Below are 24,176 nucleotides of genomic sequence, written 5' to 3'. Positions count from 1 at the left end.
AATGAGTGCTGCCCTTTGCCAGGTCCAGTACAAGCACTTGGATATTTCCAGAAGGCAAGAATGAAAATACCATCCAGTGTCCCTAACCTGATGGGTGTTGGAAGCTTGACTCCTGACTTCCACTTAGTCTTTAATGTTTTCTCTTTCTTAGTATGAACATAGGGGATAAGTAGGGGATAATATAATTTGCACCCATGTTCCTATGCATATCTCCACATCTTGCTCTATTTGATTTAAATTCTTTTTGAAAGAAATGAATTATTACAAATAAAATCAAAGCCACTTGTATGACGCTTCCTGACGTCTTTCCTATCTCGCCCTCCCCTGGGTGGGGTAGCTGCTGTCCTCAGTTTGGTGTTACCACTACGTTGTGTGTTTTTATATTCCTGCTTGATGTATGTCAATAACTTCACATTATCTTTATATTAAACTTTATGTACAATAATGGAGTCATCAATCATGCTTTAAACATTTTTTTTTTTTGCAAGGTTCATGCTGCAGAGTGCTCTGTCTCCAGTCTGAGTTTGGAATGTTGCTTAAATAGATTTCTGAACTTACCTAAAAACAATAGTCACCCCTAGGTTGATTTATAATTAAGTTTCTCTTGCAGTCTTACATGGATGTTAAAGAAACTGTTTGTTTGGAGATGTAACCCTGGGGATAAATGTAGCTCTAATTCTTCATTCTAATGCTGTTGCATGTTTGTTTGTTTGTTTGTTTGTTTGTTTGTTTGTTTGGTAGTGGGAGAATTTTGATGGACGTTTAGTTAGTCTTTAGGTCCTGCTGTTACAACCGTGCTGCAGTGAACGTGTGAGCATTCCTGCACACATTGACTGGAGCACCCATAGGAAAGTTTCCATAGGAATATACTCACCGTGTAGGCAAGGATGTATCCACAGTCATCTCTACTAGAGTTTTCCAAGTTGTGCTCTGTGGTGTCTGTGCCAGCTTCCACTACACCTGTGTGAGGGAGTTGGCTGCTCTGGGTCCTTGACTTGATACAGTCCTTTCTTGCACATGACAAACTGAAACTGTTTGCTAATTTGAAGGGTCTGAACTAATATCTCACTGTGGCTCCTAATACTTTTTTACGATTAAATACTGTGCAATATTGAACAAGGTTCAAATTTACTTTTTGCTTTATTTTCCCAGATCTGAAAAGAGCAGTTTAAATATTAGATTAGTGTGGGTTTTTATGGCTTTCGTATTTGCAAAACTTCTCATGCATAATCCCGGTAGTCCTTTCATGGTGAGGCTGCACTGTATTGCTTTGACAGCTGCTTTCAGGTCTCTCTCTTTCTGGGGCTTCCCTTCCTCCTTCCTCCCAATTTCTGATTCTCCTCACCAGTGCAGATAGCTCCTAATGCTAGCCTTGCCGATACTGCAGTCCCTCCCTCTGTCGGCTTCTGTAGGCTCTTCCTCCTCCTGCATTTGGATCCCCATCACTGCAGGGTGAAGTTTCCTATAATTAATGTCGACACTGCACAAGTGCTATTGAGCGCCGTGATGATGTCAGTAGGGCTGGAAGACATAGTGAAGCTAACTTGAAGGGGTAAGTGGATAGAACTTGGTATGGTTGAGTTTTAGTCGCGTGGGTGGTTAAAGGTTATGTGATAACAGAGAGGAAGATGTCAAGAGAGACTTTCTAATTTTTTTTAAATTTTTTAGAGTTTACTTATTTTGAGAGAAAGAGAGAGCACAAGTGGGGGAGGAGCAGAGAGAGAGAGAATCCCGCACTGTCAACACAGAGCCCAATGTGGGGCTCAAACTCATGAACCGTGAGATCATGACCTGAGACGAAATCAAGAGTCAGATGTTTAACCAACTGAGCCACTCAGGTGCCCTGAGACTTTCTAATTTTTAAGTATAAAAAGGAAACATAATTATATTAATCTTTATTTACATTTTTAATGTATCCTTGCCAAAGTAGAGAAATACATACTTTTGATTAGTTGTTTTTTTTCTTGGTACAGAATACTCTATATCCTGCAGTATGTTGTAGTTTTGTTTTTTAATTAACAGAGTATATTGAAACAAACTTCATAGCCTGGGAATTTGATGAGGATATAAAAATCTATATACTTGAATATACATGTTTCTTGAAAAGTTAAGTTGGCAGTGGTGATTTGTGGAGCCTAAAAACTATTTGGCTGTCCCCTACCCCTGGTCCACTTGATAATTCTTCAGTCACAATGACCATTTTAATGGAAATGTGCGGTCTTTAGAAGAACCTAGAATGTGTATTATTTCGATTTTACTGGACAGGACAAGTGGGATTTGTTTCTTCTACTCCAGTTATCAAAAAGATTAACCCTTTGCCCTCTACATTCTAATTGTAACTGTTCGGAAACAAAGGGGTTGTTTGTACAAGATAGCTGAAAAATCGAGGCTTTATGCCAAGTGGAATGTTTCTCGGTTGAAGGAGGTAGCAATCATTGCACACATTTTTTTCTTGTGTTGCAGGCGTCTGTAGAGGCTTCTGGTGAAATCGCATTATGCAAGACTGGATTTCCTGAAGATGTTTACAGTGCAGTCTTATCGCAGGATGTGCATGAAGGACAGCCTCTTCTCAATGGTACTATCTTAAAAGATATATTTGTACATACAGTGTCTATGCTCTTGAAACAAATTAGCCATTAAAAAGTCTCTAAATCATCTCTACTGTATAACAAGTATGAATTTTTCACAATCACTATAATGAGACTGTAGGGACTTTATTTTAGGATTACAGAAGAGCTTATGAATCTCTTATGTACATAATTGGAAGGCTCCTAATCTCTTGAAAACTTCAGAATTCTTCCATTTTTAATTTATGGTAGAAACCATTATGCAATTAATTTTTAGGTTTTTCTGCACACATTTTACTTATGTTGAAGAATACTATTTGCCAAACATGTGATTCTAATAGAGATTCTTTACAGCAAAAAATCCACTTAATATTTTGAGTTAAAGAAATACATTGTTTGTAGAAATTATTGGATAGCTAATTTAGTTGTTAACATGTGAATTTCAAATATAGACACATCTCCTATTTAAATGTGGATCAAGTTCATTGTACTTATCATGACAGTAAGTCTAGATAAAATCGGAAATAAAACTTTGAGTATCATAAACAAACTTGAAAGCCCCCCTCTTTTTTTTAATCTCTAATTGAAAGCAAATACAATTTTGGTTAGTAGTATTTTCATGGACTTATTTATCATTACATAAAATGTCATTGAAATGTGAAAGCAAAAAGAATTGATTAGTAAGTTGTATTTGAATTGTAATTCCCCACAAATCGTGCATATCTCTAAGGCTGTTTTAGAGAGCTCTTTTTAGAAAATCCGTGCAACCTCAGCTAATTAATTTACATAGGGCTGTACCACACAGCCTTAATTGAAGTGTCTCTGCAGCACTGACAAACCTTAGTGGTGTAATACTTAAGAATACCATAGACAGAGGACTTTGAAATGTAAATGGCCTCTTAGCTACTAAGGTTCTTTAGTGCAGATTATCATTTTATTTTCATTTCTATTCTAATGTGATTTGCTCATACCTGTGTGATCTTTCTGAAGATGATTTTTTTTTAAAGACGTCTTTCTGTTCTTGCCTTATTACCTGGTATTTTAATGAGTAAATGTTAAATTAGTCTGTCTCAACACCGAATTGCTCATCTAATGGGTAATGGTTGACATGTTAGAGGCTTAAGTCAAATCATAATTTTACTCACTATGAGTCTTGGAGTTTTTCCACACATTTGTCATTTTCTTTAAATCTTTGAATTGTTATGTGGTATCCTAGGACCTACGGGACCTGTAAATATTATTTGAATTCTGAAAACAAAATGTGTTGATCACGCTTCTCTGGAATAATTCAGCCAGAGAATAAATACCAGTGGAATTTGCTGAATTTTTGCAATTTATTTCTGAGATTCATTTTTAAATGGATAATTCTATTTGTCTCTTTTCCTTAAAGCTTGCTGAAATTTGCTAGTTACAAATCAACACACGGTCTGTCGTTAGAAACCACTGATTTAAGATGAAGTACATTGGCACGTTGAATGGTTTTGAAAATGAAAGCCTGTTTTCTAATTATTAGATAATGCTGGTGAGGGTAGAAATTGGGCACAGTTGCCTGCCAGGGTCTTGTTAGTATAGCCTAGAAACTGGCTAGAGTTATGTGAAAGATTGAAACTGCTTTTGACTTTGTGCTCTAGCCATCACTGAGACAAGCGTGTATCATGGTCTCTGATAGAACTTCTATGCGTCGGTATGCCCAACTGTTAGCGTTGTTACCTCTTAGCCTTTTTTAAAAAACTGTTTCTCTCGTGCCATACCATTACCTTTTTCCTTGTCACTCATAATTAATGCTAAAGGACACCAGTATCTGAAAGCTTAAAACAAAGTTCAAGATATTGATTAGTAGAAAGAATGTTTTTGGGTGAGGAAGAAAATTGACACAGGCTTTTGTGAAATATCCACTTTTCTTTTTTTTTTAACAAAAGTGTTGTCACCAGTGAAGTTTCCTTTGGAGAATTGTTATTTAGAAGAATTCTACATTTTTACCTTTTCTATCTTTTTGGAGGTTTTAGTGGGATAATGATGGAAAGGTGCATCTATACACTGAACCTGAATACCGTGCCATGGCTATGTTCGTGAACTCTGTGCGCTGAAGTTTACTTACCTTACATTTACTAAATCTGAAAGGGATCTATTGCTCGGCCAACCAGAGTGATCCTTTTTGCCAGGTTTTGTGATTTATGATGTTTAAGGAAAAAAGCAATAGTCCATAAGATGCATGTAAACAGTTTTCTAAGGCATTTGCCTCCTGGCCAGTTCTACCATATTAAAGTTTACTTTAGAGTCTGAAAGCTTACGGAAATCTTAACTCCTGACTCTTGATGCCTCCTTTGATTTCTTATTGATGACATTTGGGGAGAGGGGAGCAATATGTAGAGTATGGTTTCATAGGATACATCCCTGACACACCAGACCTGGTACAAAAGTTTGACATTTTGGTGTAGAGGTGTCAAATGCTGATTATATTTCAAACAATGAAACAGCATAATCTTTGTGAAAGTGCTTGGAAAACATGAAGCATTAGACGGAGATATAAGGTGGTATTAGTCACGTTAGTGAAGCTATGTAGAAGAAACATGAAAATGTAAAAGCTGGGCTGTAGTGTGGAGAGCATTCTCTTCTCCCCATCTGCCTTTTGGGTGGTTGTTGTTGTTGTTGTTGTTGTTGTTATTGTTGTTGTTTTTGCTGTTGTGATGAACTTTATGGAAAGATTGCACCCAATGAACTAGTTGTTTCCCTCCAGTTTCTCTCCCGGTTGTCATTGATATGTTTTCTATAAAATCATGAAGAAGACAGATGTATTTTGTGATGAACCTTTACATTCCATGTTATACCCTGTTGACTATTTCCACTCTTTTGAAGATGGTTCAGTATTTAAAAAATGACCATATAGGCCTTTGTTCTATTTTGCTAGCAAAACCAGATTTTCCTTAACTGTGCCTCTATTTTTGCACTTACAGGTTGTTTCCAATTTTTCGCTCTTACATATAGTGCTGCTATGGAGATTCTTTTTTAGAGAACTTTGATTTTTCTTTAGGGATATTTTTTAGTGGGATTTATGCTCAAAAGTAGGATTACTAGGCCAAAGGGAATGTAGACTATTGACTTTTTTTTTCTTTTTACATTTTTGTAGGACTCTTCCTTCCAAGGCTAAAAGTATGTTAGTTCTTTGCTACATCCTCATGACCATTTAATTTTATAATATTTTTCATATTTCTGTTTCCCCTCAAGTGAAAAACATTCCTTTTTTATCCTGTGGTATTCTCTGTGTTTGCCTTTGTAAATTAGGATCAATTTTAAAATGTTGAGGGACTCATTTTTACCTTGCATTTTCCTGTTCCATTTTAAAAGCATTTATTGTCAACCTCCCTCATTTTACAGATAAGCAAATTGGAGCTCAGAGAGATTATAGGCTTTTCCTATGATTATACAGCTCTTTAGATGGTTAGCTGGAGATCTGGAATTAGAACCCAGGTTTCCTGATTCCTAATTTAATTCTGATGATGGCGATGATTAACAAACAAAACAAAACATTATGGTATAACCCAGGAAACAATGAGAGCTAACGACAGCCAGCTCGCTTAACTGGCCAGGTGTCTTGTGACAAGTTTATCTTAGACCTGGTCTTTATTTCCACTCGCCTCTGTGACTTCTGTGTTACTAGACATATTTGGGAATTGGTGACTATAAGGCAAACAAAGCCCCCATAATTAAAAAATACACTTCAGTTATCGTCACCATTGGTATTTTGCACACACCTGTTTACGAGCAGAAAAATTTAGGGCTTTGGAAAATAATATTTAGTCTTTAATATTTAACTTCTCCTCCGCTGAACTAGAAAAATCTCTTGTGGTATCACATTACCCGGAAATAAAATAACTGCAATCATAAATTTTCATTTTGTCCCCAGCAGAGTATCTGACACTATGAAATAACCACCCCATGACATTGCAGAGAGGAAGCAGGCTGTTTTTAGTATGGATGTCAAGAGTGATTTTCCTGTGTGTTGTGCATTGGTGGTCTGCATGCTTCGACATTTCACTAAGTAAACTCCTCCAACTCTGGTCAACATAAATAGCAACCTGCAATTACCGAGAATATTTTCAGTAATCCATTTATACTCACCAACTCTGGGCAGGACATGATGATTATTTTCAAGTGGAGGGAATTTGATTTAGATTAGTTTACTTACTGATTGAGGCTTGTCTGCATTAACATGCTCTGAGGAAGCTGTAATGTATGGTATCTTTAGATAACGGTACTAAAATACTTTTTATTAGTTTAGCAGGGCTTTACAACTGCACGACTTTTTTAATAATGTGAGTATTTTTGTATGATATGTGTTACTGAATGGGGAAGCCATCTTTATTTCAAGTAGTTTGCTGTGTTTGAGGCTTGTGTTGAATTGTTATGAAAACCTTGGCGCTGTTTTAATTTTTTTTTTTAATTTTGGTACATATTTTTTTGTTATTGAATATGAAGATGTTTTTAAATATTTGAAAGGTAGGCTTATAAATATCTTATTTATAAAGTGGACCAGTCCCTTGAACTTAGATTTCCAATGGTTGTGGGAAAAGGCACTAAGTACTGAGATTGTTCTCTGGGATATTATGATAAACTCCAAGGAGCTACAGATGAAATGCAGCCATGTAGATTGTTAGGGGTGGGGACCTTGTTTTAATACCATGTGGCAGTAATAAGATCAACGTAAGAACTAAGAAATTCCATCCTTGTCTTCATCATATCATTTGGACTTTAATACTTGGAATTTTTAATATCCCTTTTGATGTATTTTAGATCCATCTTAATGTTATGCTGCAAACCAAGATAAGCCAGTTTGGGTGGTCACTTTTTGGTTTTTTTTTTTAAATCCTTTACAGTTATTTATAATCTTCAGTAATTTAGAGTAGCTGAGGCCTACTGTCTCAAACTTGCAACTAGGACTGTGTTAAAGAAAGTTAAGTCACAGTTCACATATGCAAACACGCTGGCAAGCAGGCACCCAAATGGTTTAAAATCTGTCGTCCTAGGAGCAGAGAGCCCCTTTCTCACTGTCCTTTTAGGCTCTTGAGTAAGCATCTAGAGAGGAGTAGAAAATATACACGAGAAATAAGTAAAATTTACTCTATGTTAGATGGTGTAAATGCTATGGAGAAAAATAATGCAGAGAAGGGAAATAGGGAGAATGTGTGGTTCTGCAGTTTAAATAGGATGCTTAAGGGGAGGCATCACTGCATAGGAGATAGTTGAGTAAGAACTGTTGTTGGAGATGCTCCTAGAACTATAGCTATCTGGGAAAGAGCATTCAAACTAGAGCAAACATCAAGTGCAAAGGCCCTGAGGCAGGAGTGTTTTTAGAATGTTGGTGGAGCAGCGAGGAGCCTGTTGTGATCTGTTTGTGGAGAGAGGAAAGGACTGAGCACTAGAAGGTGAGGTCAGAGGAGGTTAGACCAGGTATGGGTCACATTGGGTAGGGCCTTGTTGACCACTATAAGGACTTTGGCTTTGACTACAAGGATATAAAAAACTATTGGCTTTTAGCCCGGGATAGACATGATCTGACTGACAAAATAGCATCATTCTGGCTATTGTGTTGAGAAAAAACAAAGGGGATAGGTGGGAACAAGAAGACCACTTAGGAGACTAGTAATAATGTCAGTGAGAGAAGATGGTGTCTTGGACCAATGGGGTAGCACTGGAGTTAGGAGAAGGGGTCGGATTCTGAATATTTTTTTAAATTTTTTTATGTTTTAATTTTTCAAAAATGTTTATTTTTGAGAGAGAGAGAGGGAGAGAAAGACAGAGCATGAGCAGAGGAGGGACAGAGAGAGAGAGGGAGACAGAATCTGAAGCAGGCTTCAGGCTCTGAGCTGTCAGCACAGAGCCCAGTGCGGGGCTCAGACTCACAGACTGTTGAGATCATGACCTGAGCCAAAGTCAGATGTTTAACCAACTGAGCCACCCAGGCACCCCCTGAATACTTTTTTTTAAATGTGTTTTTATTTATTATTTTGAGAGTGAGAGTGAAAGAGCACATGTGAGCGAGGGAATGGACAGAGAAAGAGGAGAGACAGAATCCTGAACAGGCTCCATGGAGCCCAATGCAGGGCTCCATTCCATGGCCTGAGCTGAAATCAAGAGTCAGACACTTAACGGACTGAGCCACCCAGTGTCCCTTGGATTCTGAATATTTTTAAAAATAATTTATTGGTGTGAAATTAATATAAACTAAAATTAACCATTTTATTTATTTTTATTTTACTTTATTTGTTTATTTATTTATTTATTTATTTATTTATTTATTTATTTTTACATGTATTTATTTTTGAGAGACAGAGAGAGACAGAGCGTGAGCAGGGGAGGGGCAGAGAGAGAGGGAGACACAGAATCAGAAGCAGGCTCCAGGCTCCGAGCTGTCAGCACAGAGCCCGACGCGGGGCTAGAACCCACGAACCGCGAGATCATGACCTGAGCCAAAGTCAGATGCTCAACCGACTGAGCTACCCAGGCTCCCCTAAAATTAGCCATTTTAAAGCGAATCATTTAATGTAACTTAATACATTACAATGTTTTGTAGCCACCACCTGTGTCTAGTTCCAAATCATTTTCATCACTCCAAAGTAAAACCCCTTATCCATGAAGCATTTTCTCCCAACAACTTCCTCCCTGACCCAGTTCCTTAAACCTTTTGTTATCTGGCTTTTTTCACGTAGTGTAATGTTTTGGAGGTTCATCCACAACACAGCATGTGTCAGTAGGACTTCCTTATTATGGCCAAATAGTACTCCCTTATATGTATGTATGTACATGTATGATTTACAGTCTGTCTCTAAACTATGTAACTACTTACTCATTCATTAGTTAGGCTTTCGGGGTGTTTTCACCTCTTGGCTATTGTGATTAGAGCTAGTGTGAACATGTGTATACGTATGGGGTATTTTTTGTTTGTTTTGGTTTTTTTTTTTGAGTACCTGTTTTCAGTTCTTTGAGGTATATACCTGGGAGTGGAATTGAAGGGTTATATGGTAATTCTGTGTTTAACTTTTTGGGAAACTGCCAAACTATTTTGCATAGCACCTGCACCATTTTGCATGGCCACTAGCAAATACACAAGGATTCTGGGTTTTGTACATCCTTACCAAAACTTCTTATTTTCCATTTGTTTCGACTGTAGCCATCCTAGTGGGTGTGAAGCGGTACCTCTTTCTGGTTTTGATTTGCATTTCCCTAAGGACTGCTGATGTTGAGCTCCTTTTCGTGGGTATCATTTGGGTGTGTTCTTTGGAGGAATGTCTATTCAAGTCCTTTGCCCATTTTTAAATTGGATTGTTTTCTGTCTTTGAGTTGTCAGAGTTCTTTATATATTCTGGATACTAGACCCTCAATAGATACATGATTTGCAAGTATTTTCTCCCATTCTCTAGGTTTTTTCACTTTCTTGATAATGTCCTTTTATGCACAAAAGTGTTTAACTTTGATGAAGTCCATTTTTTTTCTCTTGTTGCTCTTGCTTTTTGTGTCATATCTTAAGAATCCACTGCAAAATCCAAGGTCATAAAGATTTGCTCCAGTGTTTTCTTCTAAGATTTTTATGGTCTTAGCTCTTACGTTCATGTCATTGACCCATTTTGCATTAATTTTTGTATGTGGTGTGAGATTAGAAGTCCTAGTTTATTTGGATCTCTTTTGACAGTAGGGCTGGCAAGAGTTGATGGCTTGGGTGAGTGGTAGGGAAACAGAGTCAAGGATGACTCTGTGATATTTTGTCTGAACCCTGGGAAGGATGTTAGCCACTGTGATGGGGAAGATCAGGAATTTGGTTTGAATCTGTGGAGATGAATGTCAGAGATGTCAGGGGGGTATTTAGATGTAGGTTTGGGGTTCAGTGGAGTTAGCTAGGCTGCAGCATGGGGAGTCCTAAGTGTGTAAACGGTAAGTAGAGCCAAGAGCCAGGCTGAACTCACTAAGGATCCCCGTGTGAGGAGGAGAAAACCAAGGAAAGTAAAGAAATGGTTTCATATCAAGAATTTGAGCACTCCAGTGTTAGGAAGTCAGGATGAAGAGGCAGAGTGGAGACTGAGAAAGAGTGACCAGGGAGGTAGGATAAAAATCAGGGAGGTGTGGTGTCATGTGAGGCATGTGAGGAAATATTTTAAGGGAGGGCTTGATCATCTGCGTCTGATGCTACTGTGAAGGATCAACTTGGATGAGGACTGAGAATTCACCATTGGTTCTGCAACATGGAGTAACTGGGGTCTTCATTTTGGGCGTGGTCAACAGTCAGGTGGAGGCAGGATGGTGGATACAGATTGAGTTTTCCCTTAAAAGGAAGAAGAGAAGTTGGGTGGTGGTTGGAGAAAAAAGCAGGGTCAACCGAGGATATTCTTTTTACAGAAGGGAGTGACAGGTTTGCAAAGGGACAGCACAGACTCCAGTAGTGAGGGGAATGGCGATGGTGCAGAAGAGAGGAGCTAATTGCTAGGACAATGTCACGGAGCAGACGAGAGAAATGAGATCAAGTGGGACTTAGAAACCTGTGTTGATGACGAGCTCCACAGATGTTTTTATGTACCTGCATTTGGGAACCACTCTAACACATTCTGTTGAGTCACTCCTAAAATGGTTTAAAATCCTTCATTTCAGCTTGATGATTTCATGTCAGCAGAAGGCTTGCTCTACAGAAATGGCAGATAGGATAAAAATGAAACCCTTGTGGTGTTCGATGATGTAAACAGTGTTTTCATTGCTGTAGCATCCTTGACAGATGGTTATCCAGTTTCTGCAAGAATACCACTGCTGCTCCCTCCCCCCCACATGAGGAGGAGATCACTCCCTTACAAAGTCTGCTCTGTCTTTGGAGAGCTCTAACTGTTAAAAAGTGGTTTCTTAAAAAGTTTAACTGGAGCATATGTTCCTAAAATTTTTACCCACTGGTGCCTGTCTCATCTTTTGGCATCATACAGACCAGCAAGTGTATTCTCTTATGCTCCCAGGTCATTTATTTCATCATTTTTTTCATTCAATGAGTATTTTTGCACGTTTGTCATCTATCAGGCCCTTTTCAAGGATCAAGCAGCGGTCGGTGGTCAACAAGACAGGAGAAATCCGAACTTAACACGTAGAGATGCTTCACGTATCTAAACACAATCACCTTGGTTCCTTAGATCTTCTCTGCCACAGGCTGAACATCAGATGGTTTCCTCAGTGGTGCTCAAGCATCCTGGTCTACTTGTTCTTTTCAATAGAGGAAACTGAACTCAGATCTTCCGTGCCCTGCCCTGTCTTCCTGCCTTTGATGTGGTTGCGGCCCTTCCAGTGCAGCCCAAGGTGGCCTTGGCATTGTTTCCCGCTGCATCGTTCTGTTGGCCCCTGTTAAGCCTGTGGTTAACTAAAACTCGGGGGTGTTTTTCAGATGAACTGCTTACCATCTTGCACTTGTAAAAATTGATTTTTGCACTCAAATGTTAGACCTGTAAGTTGATTCTTTTTTCAAAAAGGCCCTCGTTTCAACATCATCTGGAGACCCCACTGGCAACCCAAACACATAGTAGCCTCAGAAATCAATGCCAGTACTTACTTTAAATCCTCATCTGAACAAAGGGTGTACAATAACATCTACAAGTTTTTAGGTGACATATGCTGCCAGATCGATGGAGTAAACCGTACCCCCCACCCCCCCACACACACTTTAAATTGTTAAATGACCAAAAAGTGGTTGATGAGTTTCAGCCTACAGCAACTTCAAGAGACATGTTAAGACTATAGTTCAGTTCATGGCCTATAATTTTCTTAAATAAGATTTCTTAACATCAGGCAGTGGAGAAAAGACCTATTGCAGATGTATGAAGGTATAAATAACAAGGGATTTAGATCATCCCAGTTACTGCTTCAGATTCCTGCAGAAAAATGAATTTCATTAACTTTAACAAAAAAGTAAAAAATCATCTGTTTTCAAGAATGCATGTATCTTTTAAAGCATATCTAAGTTGTTACAAAGTCTCTACTTCATCTTGAGAATTTTTATGTCAGTAAACGATTGTCCCCTAAACTTCTAGAACAAAGGTGAATCCATTATGATGAATCCATTACATTTTCAAACTGAGGATTTTGTTTGTTTTTGTTTTTTGTTTTTGGTAGGGGAGGCCTTCAATAACTTTATATTTTGAATCCTGTCTCTGCAGGAATTTAAAGTTTGCTTCTTTAATTGTTCCTTGTTGAATCTTTCATAGATCACTCTGGTTGGGATTTGCCCACTTGTAAGGGAAAGTCACTGTCACCTTGACCTATTCTTTCTTCTTCAATGTGGATGAGGTTCGTTTCATGAGTACTTTACTGTCGTTCTGGAAAAAAATTTCTTTTAGTCTTTTTTTTCCCAAGTGGAATCATCGTTGATGCTAATATTCAATATCTGAGCTGTACCAAGAATGAAATTGAGGGGAGCCTGGGTGCTTCAGTTGGTTGAGCGTCTGACTTCAGCTCAGGTCATGATTTCACGGTTTGTGAGTTCAAGCCCCACATCGGGCTCTCTGCTGTCAGGGCAGAGCCCACTTTGGAGACTGTCCCCTTCTCTCTCTCTCCCTCTCTCTCTGCCCCTCCCCCCACTCATGCTCTGTCTCTCAAAACTAAATAAATATTAAAAAAGAAAAAGAATGAAATTGAGAATGCCAGCCACTTTTGAAGATGTGTGTCCTTACACCTGGACATACATGCCCGGTGCCTCCCTGTAGGAGCAGATCATACTTTAGGACAGTGCATCATTTCAACTCATTTTGAGATTTCCAGTAGTATGAGGGAGTATCCTTTTAACAATTGAACTCATCAGATTTTAATCATGTTGCCTATTAAATTGACTGTGACATGCTTCTGTCCTATTTATATGCTTTTATCGTTTCCAATTTAACTTTTGTTCCTAATGTCTATATTCAAATGTACAGGAAATAACTCTTCCAGAGTGCTCTTGTTTTAACTTTTTTTTATTTAAAGCCAGTATCCTTGGTTTTCAGATTTTGGGGTGCTTGAGAGTTGCCCTGAGGGGAGCTTGTTGAAGTACAGATTCCTGAGACCTACTCCAGACTTTAAGGTCTCAGTCCTAAGAACATGCATTGCTACAAGTGAACTCCAGGTGATTCTATAAAGGTGGTTTTCACCAAACTTACACAATTGGGTTTAGTATGTATTTCCATGACAGAAACACAGATCAGATGGATTTTTAGAGATCGTATACTTTGGAAGTGGTCCATTACCTCTTCTTTCTTGTTCGTTTGCTTTGTTTTGTTTATATAGAAGCATACTTTCTGTCTTTGGACAAATATTACCTGCATTTAGAATAAACATTGATTGGGGTGCCTGGCTGGCTTGGTCAGTTAAGCATCCAGCTCTTGATTTCGGCTCAGGTCATGATCTTGCAGTTTCTGAGTACGAGCCCACTGACAGGGCAGAACCTGCTTGGGATTCTTGTCTTTCTCTCCCTCTCTGTCTGCTCCTCCCCCCCCCCCCCAAAATAAATAAACTTAAAAAAATAAAATGGACATTGATGAAACCTTTGTTTATGTTAATGATTGATCAGAATATATCTTTATACACTATTATTACATTTTTGTTTGTTTTTAAACATCTTAACATTTATTTCACCAGATGCTCAAGTAAGGAGACTAGTAAATTCTAATATAAGTGTGAATAAATGGAGTAAGATTCTGTACTTATCTGGTTAAAAAAATTATGGAAAAGAAAATGGCTCATAAGTTCTACTTTCAGGTAATTCCTAGCGCTGAAATCTCCTTCTTTCTCTCTCCTTCAATTACTGATATTATGATTTAACAAAGGTCATTCCTTTCTGAGGGGAAGCACCAATATACTGCATTTGATTTTCCTCTGACATCAACTAGCCTTCCTAATGTTCTCCTTTTACATTGGCATTTGACTTTGTTTTGCAGTTTGTTGAATTCCATTTTAAAATGCTACAAATAAGGGCCAGTGCATTATTACTTGGTCTTTTATTTCAGAAACCCACTTTTTTTTTGTTTAAAATTTTTTAATGTTTATTTATATTTGAAAGAGAGAGAGAGACAAAGCGCAAGTCGGGAAGGGACAGAGAGAGGGAGACACAGAATCTGAAACAGGCTCCAGGCTCCGAGCTGTCAGCACAGAACCCGATGCGGGGCTCGAATTCACGAACCGAACCGTGAGACCATGACCTGAGCCGATGTCGGACACTTAACAGAATGAGCCACACAGACGCCCCCAGAAACTCACTTTAAATTAACTATTCCAGATTAGCAGGTATTAGCAATTTAAGAAAGTATTGATATGGAAGTTTTTAGAGCTTGCGAAGCCTTTGTGTTCTATACGTTTATTCAGCAAATATTTGGTTTCTGGCGTGTGTAAGGAAGTCACTGTGCATTGCCTTGGAAAATGTCAGTGTGCAGCTAACACTTACTAGTGTTAGTAAGTAACTAACTAGTGGGGAAAATAGTCACAATCTGTGGGAATCATTTAAATTATGACTGTTTCTGTGTAGAATCTCTGTGCGGTTTTAAAGGCCAAAGGAATGGGCCACCTTCATGAAATAATCAGAGAAAAATCTCAACGGAGCTGAATACTTATTCTCCTAATTCCTTGGTGAAATTAAATCTTGTGGATTTTCACATTATGTGTCTATGTAATTATTCCTTCAGTTCCGTCACTTAGATCTGCTATGGCATCTTTTGTTGACTTGTCATCTACTCTGTTGATGCTGAAGACATTTAGTAAAGCATCTTGTTGCATTTATGCATAGGAAAATGGTCCCTTATGAGGTAATTTCACACTAACTACTCAAACTGATAAAGCTCTAGTATAGTGTTGTTGCTAATGGTTAGCAAATTAGCCAATAACATGAGTCCTCAGTCCATATTGGTACCCCAGTGTCAGAGGTTTGATTGTCTTCCATTTCTTTTTTTTATTCTGTTTTTTTTAATGTTTACTTATATTTGAGAGGAGAGAGAGAGAGGCAGAGTGTGAGTGGAGGAGGGGCAGAGAGAGGGGGACACAGAATCTGAAGCAGGCTGCAGGCTCTGAGCTGTCAGCACAGAGCCCGACGTGGGGCTCGAACTCACAACTGGTGAGATCATGACCTGAGCCAAAGTGGGACGCTTAACCGACTGAGCCATCCAGGTGCCCTGATAGTCTTCCATTTCAGTGTCCTAATTGTTTAATGCATCTCAAATAATAATTATAATTAATCATTTTTCAGGCAGCCACTTAAATAAACTAGGCAATTAAGAACAGATGCATCCTTTGTTTGGCTGGTTATTCATAATGATGTCTAGTGATTTCAACATGGACATTTCAGCAGCGCTACACTGAGATTTGTAAGAATCACCTTACCTTTGGCATTCACGTTGTTTTTTTATAAGTACGTTATTTTGCATAGCCTTTCATACATACTTCTTCAGAAGTTTAGTAAATTTTATCTAGCTGCTGCAAACTCGGAGTCAAGTAGGACAAGGGCGTGCAGTGGGGGTGTGGGGGCATTTCTGTTTTCACATAATGAAACTGAGTTCACAGAGGTGAAGTGATTCACTCAGACTCATAAGATTAAAAAGTGGCTGCATGTGGTCTGGATATTGTCTTCTGATTTCTGTCCATTGTACGGTCCTTTTCTTCCAGCCCTTGAGGTCAGTGCTTCTTATAAAGACTGGTTCAGATGAAGCATTTCATGCACCTTCAACTTCTCATCCCCCACTTGCTAGTACTCTCTTACTTGTCTGGAGTATTAAAATTCGTGCTGCCAGTACATGTACATTTATTTGATCAGTCTTTTTTTTTGCCCCCTCAAGAATGATTACAAAACCTTGCTCAGTTTCCTTGAGGTATTAGTAAGTGCACCTAGAGACTTTTTTCTACCCTTTTGGACTCTGGACAGTCTACCCTAAATACTCCTATGCCATGAATGTTTTCTACTCAAGAAATAGCAGTTCATTTCTATGGAGGGCGATAGAAGACGAATGTTGCCCTTGTGAAATAGCATCTTGGTTTTGCCAGACACAGTGGCCAACAGTTAATTCAACATAGATATGGAGATGATGCCTCTTGTTTGTTCCAAATACTTGTGAAGTGAAGACCTAGTCTGTGAGAACACTAGGAAGAACCAGAACCAGGAGGCAGCATACAAATAAGTGATTTCATGGTTCTGGGGTTCCTGGGTGGCTCAGTTGGTTGAGTGTCCAACTTTGGCTCTGGTCGTGATCTTACAGTCTGTGAGTTAAAGCCCCGCATGGGGCTCTCTGCTTTCACCACAGAGCCTGCTTCAAATCCTCTGTCCCCCTCTCTCTGCCTCTCCCCCACTTTCACTCTCTCAAAAATAAGTAAACATTTAAAAAGGGGAGATTTCATGGCTGAATAACGATACGTTTGTTTTTTTTTTAGTTTATCAATTGACTGTATATACCAGGTCCTTAATAAAATGGCGGAGCAAAAGTAGTAATATAGTGTTATAGGTAAGGAAATTCAGAGGTAAGCAGTTTTAACGTGATTTACCCAAGGCATACTTAGCAAGTGGTGGTACCAAGAGTTGAACCCAGGTCTGTGTGATTTCCATTCCTCTGCTCTTCCTGATAATACCATGCTGTCTTCATGGAGTGTGCCTGAAAATTCGGGTCAGTGAAGGACCAGATCTGACAGGGATGACTTATTGAGCGACACTTTGGAGAAATTTAGATAGATAAGGAAGAAAGATGGATAAGAAGTATGTGTGTGGATTGACGTGAGAGGAAGATTTTTATTGGAAATTAGTTCCCTAAAACGTACACTGATGGGGCCAAGTCTTGAAGGTCCTGGAGTGCCAGATTGAGGGATTGAGTTGGCTGATGAGGTGGGAGTCATACACAACTGGGAAGGGGAATTAGGCAATTAGGGATTCTAGAGAGGACATTATGGATAAAGCTGACTTTAAAGGCCTTAAAATGTAGGTGAATAATATTTTATGTGAAGTCAGTTATGTAATAGACATCATGGTGTCCTCCTCTGAGATTTCTTCCTCAATTACTCCTTGGATATCTACTCCTGGAAACCCCACACAATTCATAGCTGTAGGAAAAGCTTAATCCATCTCTGGTTCTGGGAAGAGGCATCATAGTCCTCATCCTCTGACTGCAGTGGAACTCTTTGGAACAGTGAGCTCCAGTTTAAAGAAATACTGTTCCTCTCAATCTGTCTGTGTAGATCCTCTGCCCCCTTATTCCCCCTGCTCCCCTACCTGCGTCCCTTTTTCCTCCACAGTTCTTGCGCTCCCCGGATGGAGAGGAAATAATGTCAAGGTTCTTGTTAGCCATCCATTTCCAGGCAGACTGGAGAGAAGAAAGGAAACCTGGCTGCAGTTACTGAACAGCTGAATTAATATAATCCAGACCTTTTCCTATTCCCGGGCTTCTGGTCATGTTGGCTGATAAGCCCCATCGATTGTGTAAGGCAGCATGAGATGAGTTTTCTGTTATGGGCAGTGAGTTGCATCCCAGCTGATAGTGGGTTATACTAAAGGTCTCAGTCAGGATGGGAGCACAGACTTCATAACTTGGGAGAATGTCATTATGGCCAGAAAGGGGAACTATCAAGGTAGAGAAATGAAAGGTATTGCTTTGCTCAGAGGTTTGTGGTTTTCTGCCTTGGGACCCGAGATAGTGGTCATCTCTGTGAGGTGGAGACCGTGTCACTTATTTATCCAGTACCCCCAGTGCCTAGCACAATGCCTGACAGATCCTGGCCATAACACTAGTTGACAGATGAAAGGAATGAATGAGTGCGAACAACAGTTTGGAGATTTACTAACAGAGAGGAAATGAGGTCAAGGAGAGTATAATCTATTGCAGGGAATAATATGGAAATTAAAAGAAAAATGAAGTGCTTAGTAATTTAGAAAGGTAAAAATGAGATGATAGTGTGTGAATTGGTGGAAAGTATTTGGATAAAAGGAAATTTTAACGAGGCTGTAGATTCACCCTGTTTTAGGCTATAAAAAACTGCTTTGGGAACAATTTCTGTATCCTTAATTTTTTTCTTTCTCTAAATGGACCATTTTTTTCCAAATGTGTTCCAAAATATTTTGATTTTCTTGTAAGAATATATTGTAAGATAGAACAGAAGGAAAAATTAAGGGCTTTTTCTAGGTCAGATCTTAATAGAAAATCACCATGGCAGTGATTGATGTTGCTATGTGCAGATTCTATCAAAGTGTTCCTGTAACTTGCCTAGGTGGGAAGTGAGGTGCTGTCATTAAAAACGCACAGTGTGCTTTCATAGGGACCTTGCTATGATCATCTCACTCCTGTGGCCTCTTTTCTTACAAAATAGGGATTCAAAAGTCTTTCGGAGTGTTAGATTTTTAAAAATTGAGAGAAAATTCATTCTCTGAGAAATTTTTTCTGTAGTCCATTTGGGATGCTATAACAGAATACCATAGACTGACTTATAAACAACAGAAATGTATTTCTCACTGTTCTGGAGGCTGGGAAGTCAGAGGTCAAGTCAGAGGTGAGGGCCTCCTTCCTGGTTCATAGACAGCTGCCTTATCCACTCTGTCCTTACATGGTGTAAGAGACAAAGGAACTCACCATTATTATTATTATTTTTTTTAATTTAAGGACACTAATCCCCTCATGGGGGCTCCACCCTCATGACCTAACCATCTCCTAAAAGCACCCCCTCCAAATGTCATGTATCAGGGAATAGGTTTCAACATAAGAATTTTGGGTGGCCACAAGTATTCAGTCTATGGCAAATTCCTAGCAGAAAACATACATTTTAGTACTTTTGAAAGAAATGATGATTATATAACACTAGATATGTGAAAAAGGGAGAAGAAACTTAAAAGGAAATTATCACTGTCAAATACTGGAGAATTTAGAATATCTTATTTGAGCTATTTTGTGTAGGTCATTCTGTCAACAAATTAGATGGTATTTATTGCTCCAAAGAGACATTTGCTTTCTCAGGGGCACCTGGCTGGCTCAATCGGTGGAGCATGACACTCTTGGTCTAAGGGTTGTGAGTTCAAGCCCCATGTTGGGTGTAGAGATTGCTTAAAAAAATAAAATCTTTAAAGCAAACAAACAAACAAAACAAAACAAAACAAAACAAAACCAACACAAAATGACATTTGCTTTCTCCGAATTTTGGACTTTTTTTTTTTTTTTTTTTTTTTTTGGTTATATGTCTGGTTAGCTTAGAAAATGGTGTAAAGGGCTGTTTTTAAAGGTAAAGATTCCAGGAGCATCCGACTTCGGCTCAGGTCATGATCTCACAGTTTGTGGGTTCGAGCCACGTGTCAGGCTCTGTATTGGCAGCTCAGAGCCTGGAGCCTGCTTTGGATTCTGTGTCTCCCTCTCTCTCTGCCCCTTCCCCACTCGTGCTTGCTCACTCGCGTGCTCTCTCTCTCTCTCAAAATAAACAACATTAAAAAAAGTAAAGATTCCATTGAATGGATGAGTGTGTATGCTCATATATGTGTCTGATCGTAAATTTTTAATTAATTCTTAAAGGGAGCTCTTCGAAATTTGGGGATTATTGAAGTCTCAGCTTCTCATGGAAATTTAATTATTTCACTATTCTGGAGAAGTCGTTGCTCTCACAGTCAAATTCCACTTTGGAAGGTATTGGCAGCAGTACAGCTCTCTGCGCCCCAAAGGAGGTAACACAATTTTAGACTTTAGTCACTGGGGACAGAGCCCAAATCCTCTCCGAAGGGGCTCCCTAGAAGAGGCCTGCTCAGCTGTTATGCTCACATCTTGAAACTCTCTGCTGTCTCAGGACTTTTGCCAATTAATTCTGCCTTATACACCTTAGCTAGGCTTGGTGTGATTACTTCACAGGTGTCCTACTTGGGGGGGGGGGGCGGCGGGGGGCAGGTATATACCTAACCTGTTAGAGCACTGGCTTTCAGATTGTTAGGACTGGGAAACATTGCCACAAATATGTTTCACATTATGATTCTGTATTTACATATGTATGTGTGTATGTATGTATGTATGAATGTATGTGGGAACGTATACACACACACACACACACACACACACACACAACGTATATGTCACAAGACCATACACTTACCCTTGACTGTGATGTATTCCATTTTCCATTTCATTTCAGATGATACTAATAATCTTTTGTTATACCTGCACTTTGAAAAGCATTGCATTTACCCTGCATCCTAGGATAGAGGAGGTCCTCGGCCTCAGAGTCTCCAGAAATGTTTCTGTCTCTTTTCCAGCAGAAATGGGTCTCTGATGACTGGCTATGATGTACCTACCAGTGTCCATGTTCCCTCTGTTAGTGTTAATACAATACAAAATGTTCATAAGGCTTCTAACTGATTTTATGTATTGGAATAACTAACTTTATTTATTGGGCACTGTGTACAAATATGCAAGCGGTTTTGTGTGTGTATGTGTGAATTAGCACCTGTGTGCCTCATAGTCATCTGTTAGGCGTGAGCACTGTGATTGTATATGTATTTTAGCAATGGAAGGAGAGGTTTATTATTCTGCCACAGAAGTAGCAGAGCAGGGACACTGTGCTTGATACCACATTATTCCAAAAATTCTGCTTTCTGACCTAATAATAGTTTTCTTATGAAACTCTAAGTGTCCTAAAAATGGGTAATAAGAAAGTTACGTAAATTATGATGACTGACATACAGAGTCATCATTCGGTTTTCATAGTTAATACTTTTGTGGCCAGAACTGGAGTCTTAACTGATGTCCATCTGTTTTACAAATCACTGGCCGGACTTGGATTAAGAAAAATCAAGTTTTGATATATTATTTTCAGTTTATGCTTATCAAAGACATCAAGGCCAGCTTCTTTCACATATTCTTTTTTCTTTCACGTTTTTGTGATAATTACCACACTTAAAGTGTATTTGCTTAAGTTTTACATAGTTTTTTTAAATGCATGTAGTTATGTTTTGTTTGTGAATTTAAAATCTTGACAGCTGTGACTTAAAAGTATTAAAGTGATGGAAGTAAATTCTTTTTAAAAGAAAAATATCTGCATGTTAGGAATATGCCAGTTTGGACTCAAGGATGTTTTGAAAGGCAAATTATAATTTTCAGTGGAGTAGCTGTTACCCAGATCACACAGTGGCAATCCCAAGGTCTGTCTGCAGGTAAAAGGGACAATAATCACATAATATATGATGCCTAGTTGTTTCGAGTGAAGGATACATATGAAACCGGTATGTAAGAGGCTGATGTCATTAGAGATTATGGGTTGAACTATCCAGCGCAGGCTGCATGTGAAATTAGTTTACAGATTACGTATTTACTTTCAAATATAAGCAAAGCAGCAGTTCAGATAGGCTTTGATTTGGACCACTGGTGTATCTGCGAGAACTGAGGAAATAGTGTGTGTTGAACGTGTGGCAAAGCTCGATGTGTTTATTGTGCGTTTGTGTCTTTCTGTGGGAGGTAGCCTCGTTAACAATGGTGGTAATGCTACACCCAGCCTTCAGTTAGCTCCTTTAATTCAGGAATGCCATTGAAACATATTAAAATAACACTGGATATTATAGTTTGGCTGTCAAGGTTCTTTGGAAGGAGGCCAAATATATGAGAAATATATGTACATCTGATATTTTAGGCACACACTTATTACATTGTACACATAGAGTTCTTGGTGCATAATCTACAAAATAATACAAGTGATAAGATTATGAGACTCAGTTACAATTTAAAAAGTTTTCTAGAACCTAATTATATATTCTGGTGTGACCTATTAATTGTCTTTATTTTAAAATTCACTTTAATTGTACATTTGACTATGGAAACGAAACAAAAAAGACTTGCTGAGAAATTTCATGATAACATCTGTAAAGTATATCCAAAGTGTAATATTGAGTTGCATAGATTTCCATTTAGTTGTTGGTGGCATACTCACCATATTGTTTCACTGTGTCCTTTAATCATGTGTCCTGGGAACAATGGCAGTGTCCCAGGACGGCAGCTAACTCGGCATCAGTCACCTCTTTATCTTTTCATTCACAATCTGAAATGTTTGTTTGTCACTGAGCGTTCTTTTAAGATTATAAGTTACTAGGTCACAGTTTGGCTTTGCAAAATATTTGAGCACCATCCTCTTGGGCCAGCATCATCATACACTTTGATGCCTAAGCACATAGAGCTTTGCGCTATATTAACTGTACGATCAGCTGAGTTCATGTGTATACATGAAGAGAAAGAGGAAATGTCACACATTTTTGTTCTTTTGTGAAATAATTTCTAATTGCACGTGAACTGAAATAGCCTTGACAGACAATGCAGCAGGGCAGAGCTACCTCCAACCACTTTCTTTTTCAGATCTAGTTCTATCTGTATGTTTGTAGAAGATTTTCTTTACTTGGCATTGCTGAAATGACTGTGTTGAAATCAGGCTTGGTGCTCTGTTAATTTATTATTTGCCTTAATAAAAAGTCGAATGAGCGTTATTTTGATAAGGTTATATAAAGTCCTAATACTGAATACTGAATACTTTTATTGTTGTTCAGGAAAAGGTATTTTTCCTTTACCTTAGGGTCCTGCATTGTTGGTTGCTTCCCAAATTTTAGATAGGGCTATAATAACCTGTCACTATGGCCACCAGAATTTAAATTTGCTGTTATTAAGGGGAAGCTTATAAATTCCCAAGCCACTCAAAAGGAATCCATCAACTAAATCCATAACTGCTCCTCTGGGAACTGGAGGAGAGCCCTGTAGATTTTAGTATTATTTTCTCCATATCAATTTGGTGGATTTGGGTGACTTGACAGGTATTTTTTTTCTACACAAAAGAAGATGATTTAATAAGTAACAAAGTACTTGTCTTTTTGTCTTTTTTTAATAATGCAGTTCCTCGTTAAGCTATCTCCCCTACTGCTGCTGGAATTCTTTACACAAGGAGGTCTTGTGTCTGTCTCCTGCCCAAGGACTCAGGATGGGCCTACATGGGCCCACAGTACCTTGAGGAGAAAGTCTAGCCACCTAACGTGGAAGGCCCTTTCTTGCACGATATGGCCCTGGAGCACACCTCTGTAGTTTCCTCGCTCCTTAGCCTGGACATTTTGGGCTCATTTGTGGAACTGTTATTGGTGGGTCCCGGCTATACCTTTTGGTCACATTGCTATATCTATGCTTGTGCTGTTCTGCCTCTCCAGAACCTACTAGCTCCTTCTGCCCACCTTTCAATTCTAGAAAGTTGCTTTTCCTTTTTTTTTTTAATATGAGATTTATTGTCATATTGGTTTCCATACAATACCCAGTGCTCATCCCAACAGGTGCCCTCCTCACTGCCCATCACCCAGAAAGTTGCTTTTCTAGACTCACTTTGCAGTTCTGTCAGGATGGCCTCTGCCTATTCACATTTCTTCTATCTCCTGTGCCAAGCACAGCACACCCAATAATCTCTGAAATCAATGGTGGATATCACTCATTCTCTTTATTTCAGAGATTTGAAAACTAGAGAGATTTACCCAATAATAAGATTTTTTTGAAAGGTAATTATTTGTAGACAAAGAGATTAGAAAACCTCTGACTGTGTTTTATATTTATGTGAGCACACCACATTTGCTTGAGTTCCAGTTACTGTTAGGGGGCTTTAGATGTGCTATTT

At 38.7% G+C, this 24,176-nt stretch overlaps 1 protein-coding gene across 1 annotated transcript in view; it reads left to right on the top strand.

Moving 5' to 3' along the window:
- Positions 1 to 24,176, top strand: part of CDH2 (cadherin 2) — a 214,255-nt gene that overhangs the window by 26,071 nt on the left and 164,008 nt on the right. The window contains exon 2 of the mRNA XM_086682669.1: positions 2,464 to 2,575. Coding sequence (XP_086538795.1) covers positions 2,464 to 2,575 — 112 coding nt within the window. The remainder of the gene's footprint in view (positions 1 to 2,463; positions 2,576 to 24,176) is intronic.

This window comes from Puma concolor, chromosome D3 (assembly GCF_028749965.1).
Source record: "Puma concolor isolate L17-30 chromosome D3, mPumCon1.1.hap2, whole genome shotgun sequence".
NCBI lineage: Eukaryota > Metazoa > Chordata > Mammalia > Carnivora > Felidae > Puma > Puma concolor.
Note: the sequence above shows the minus strand (reverse complement) of the source record. Positions and strands in the feature narration are given on the sequence as shown.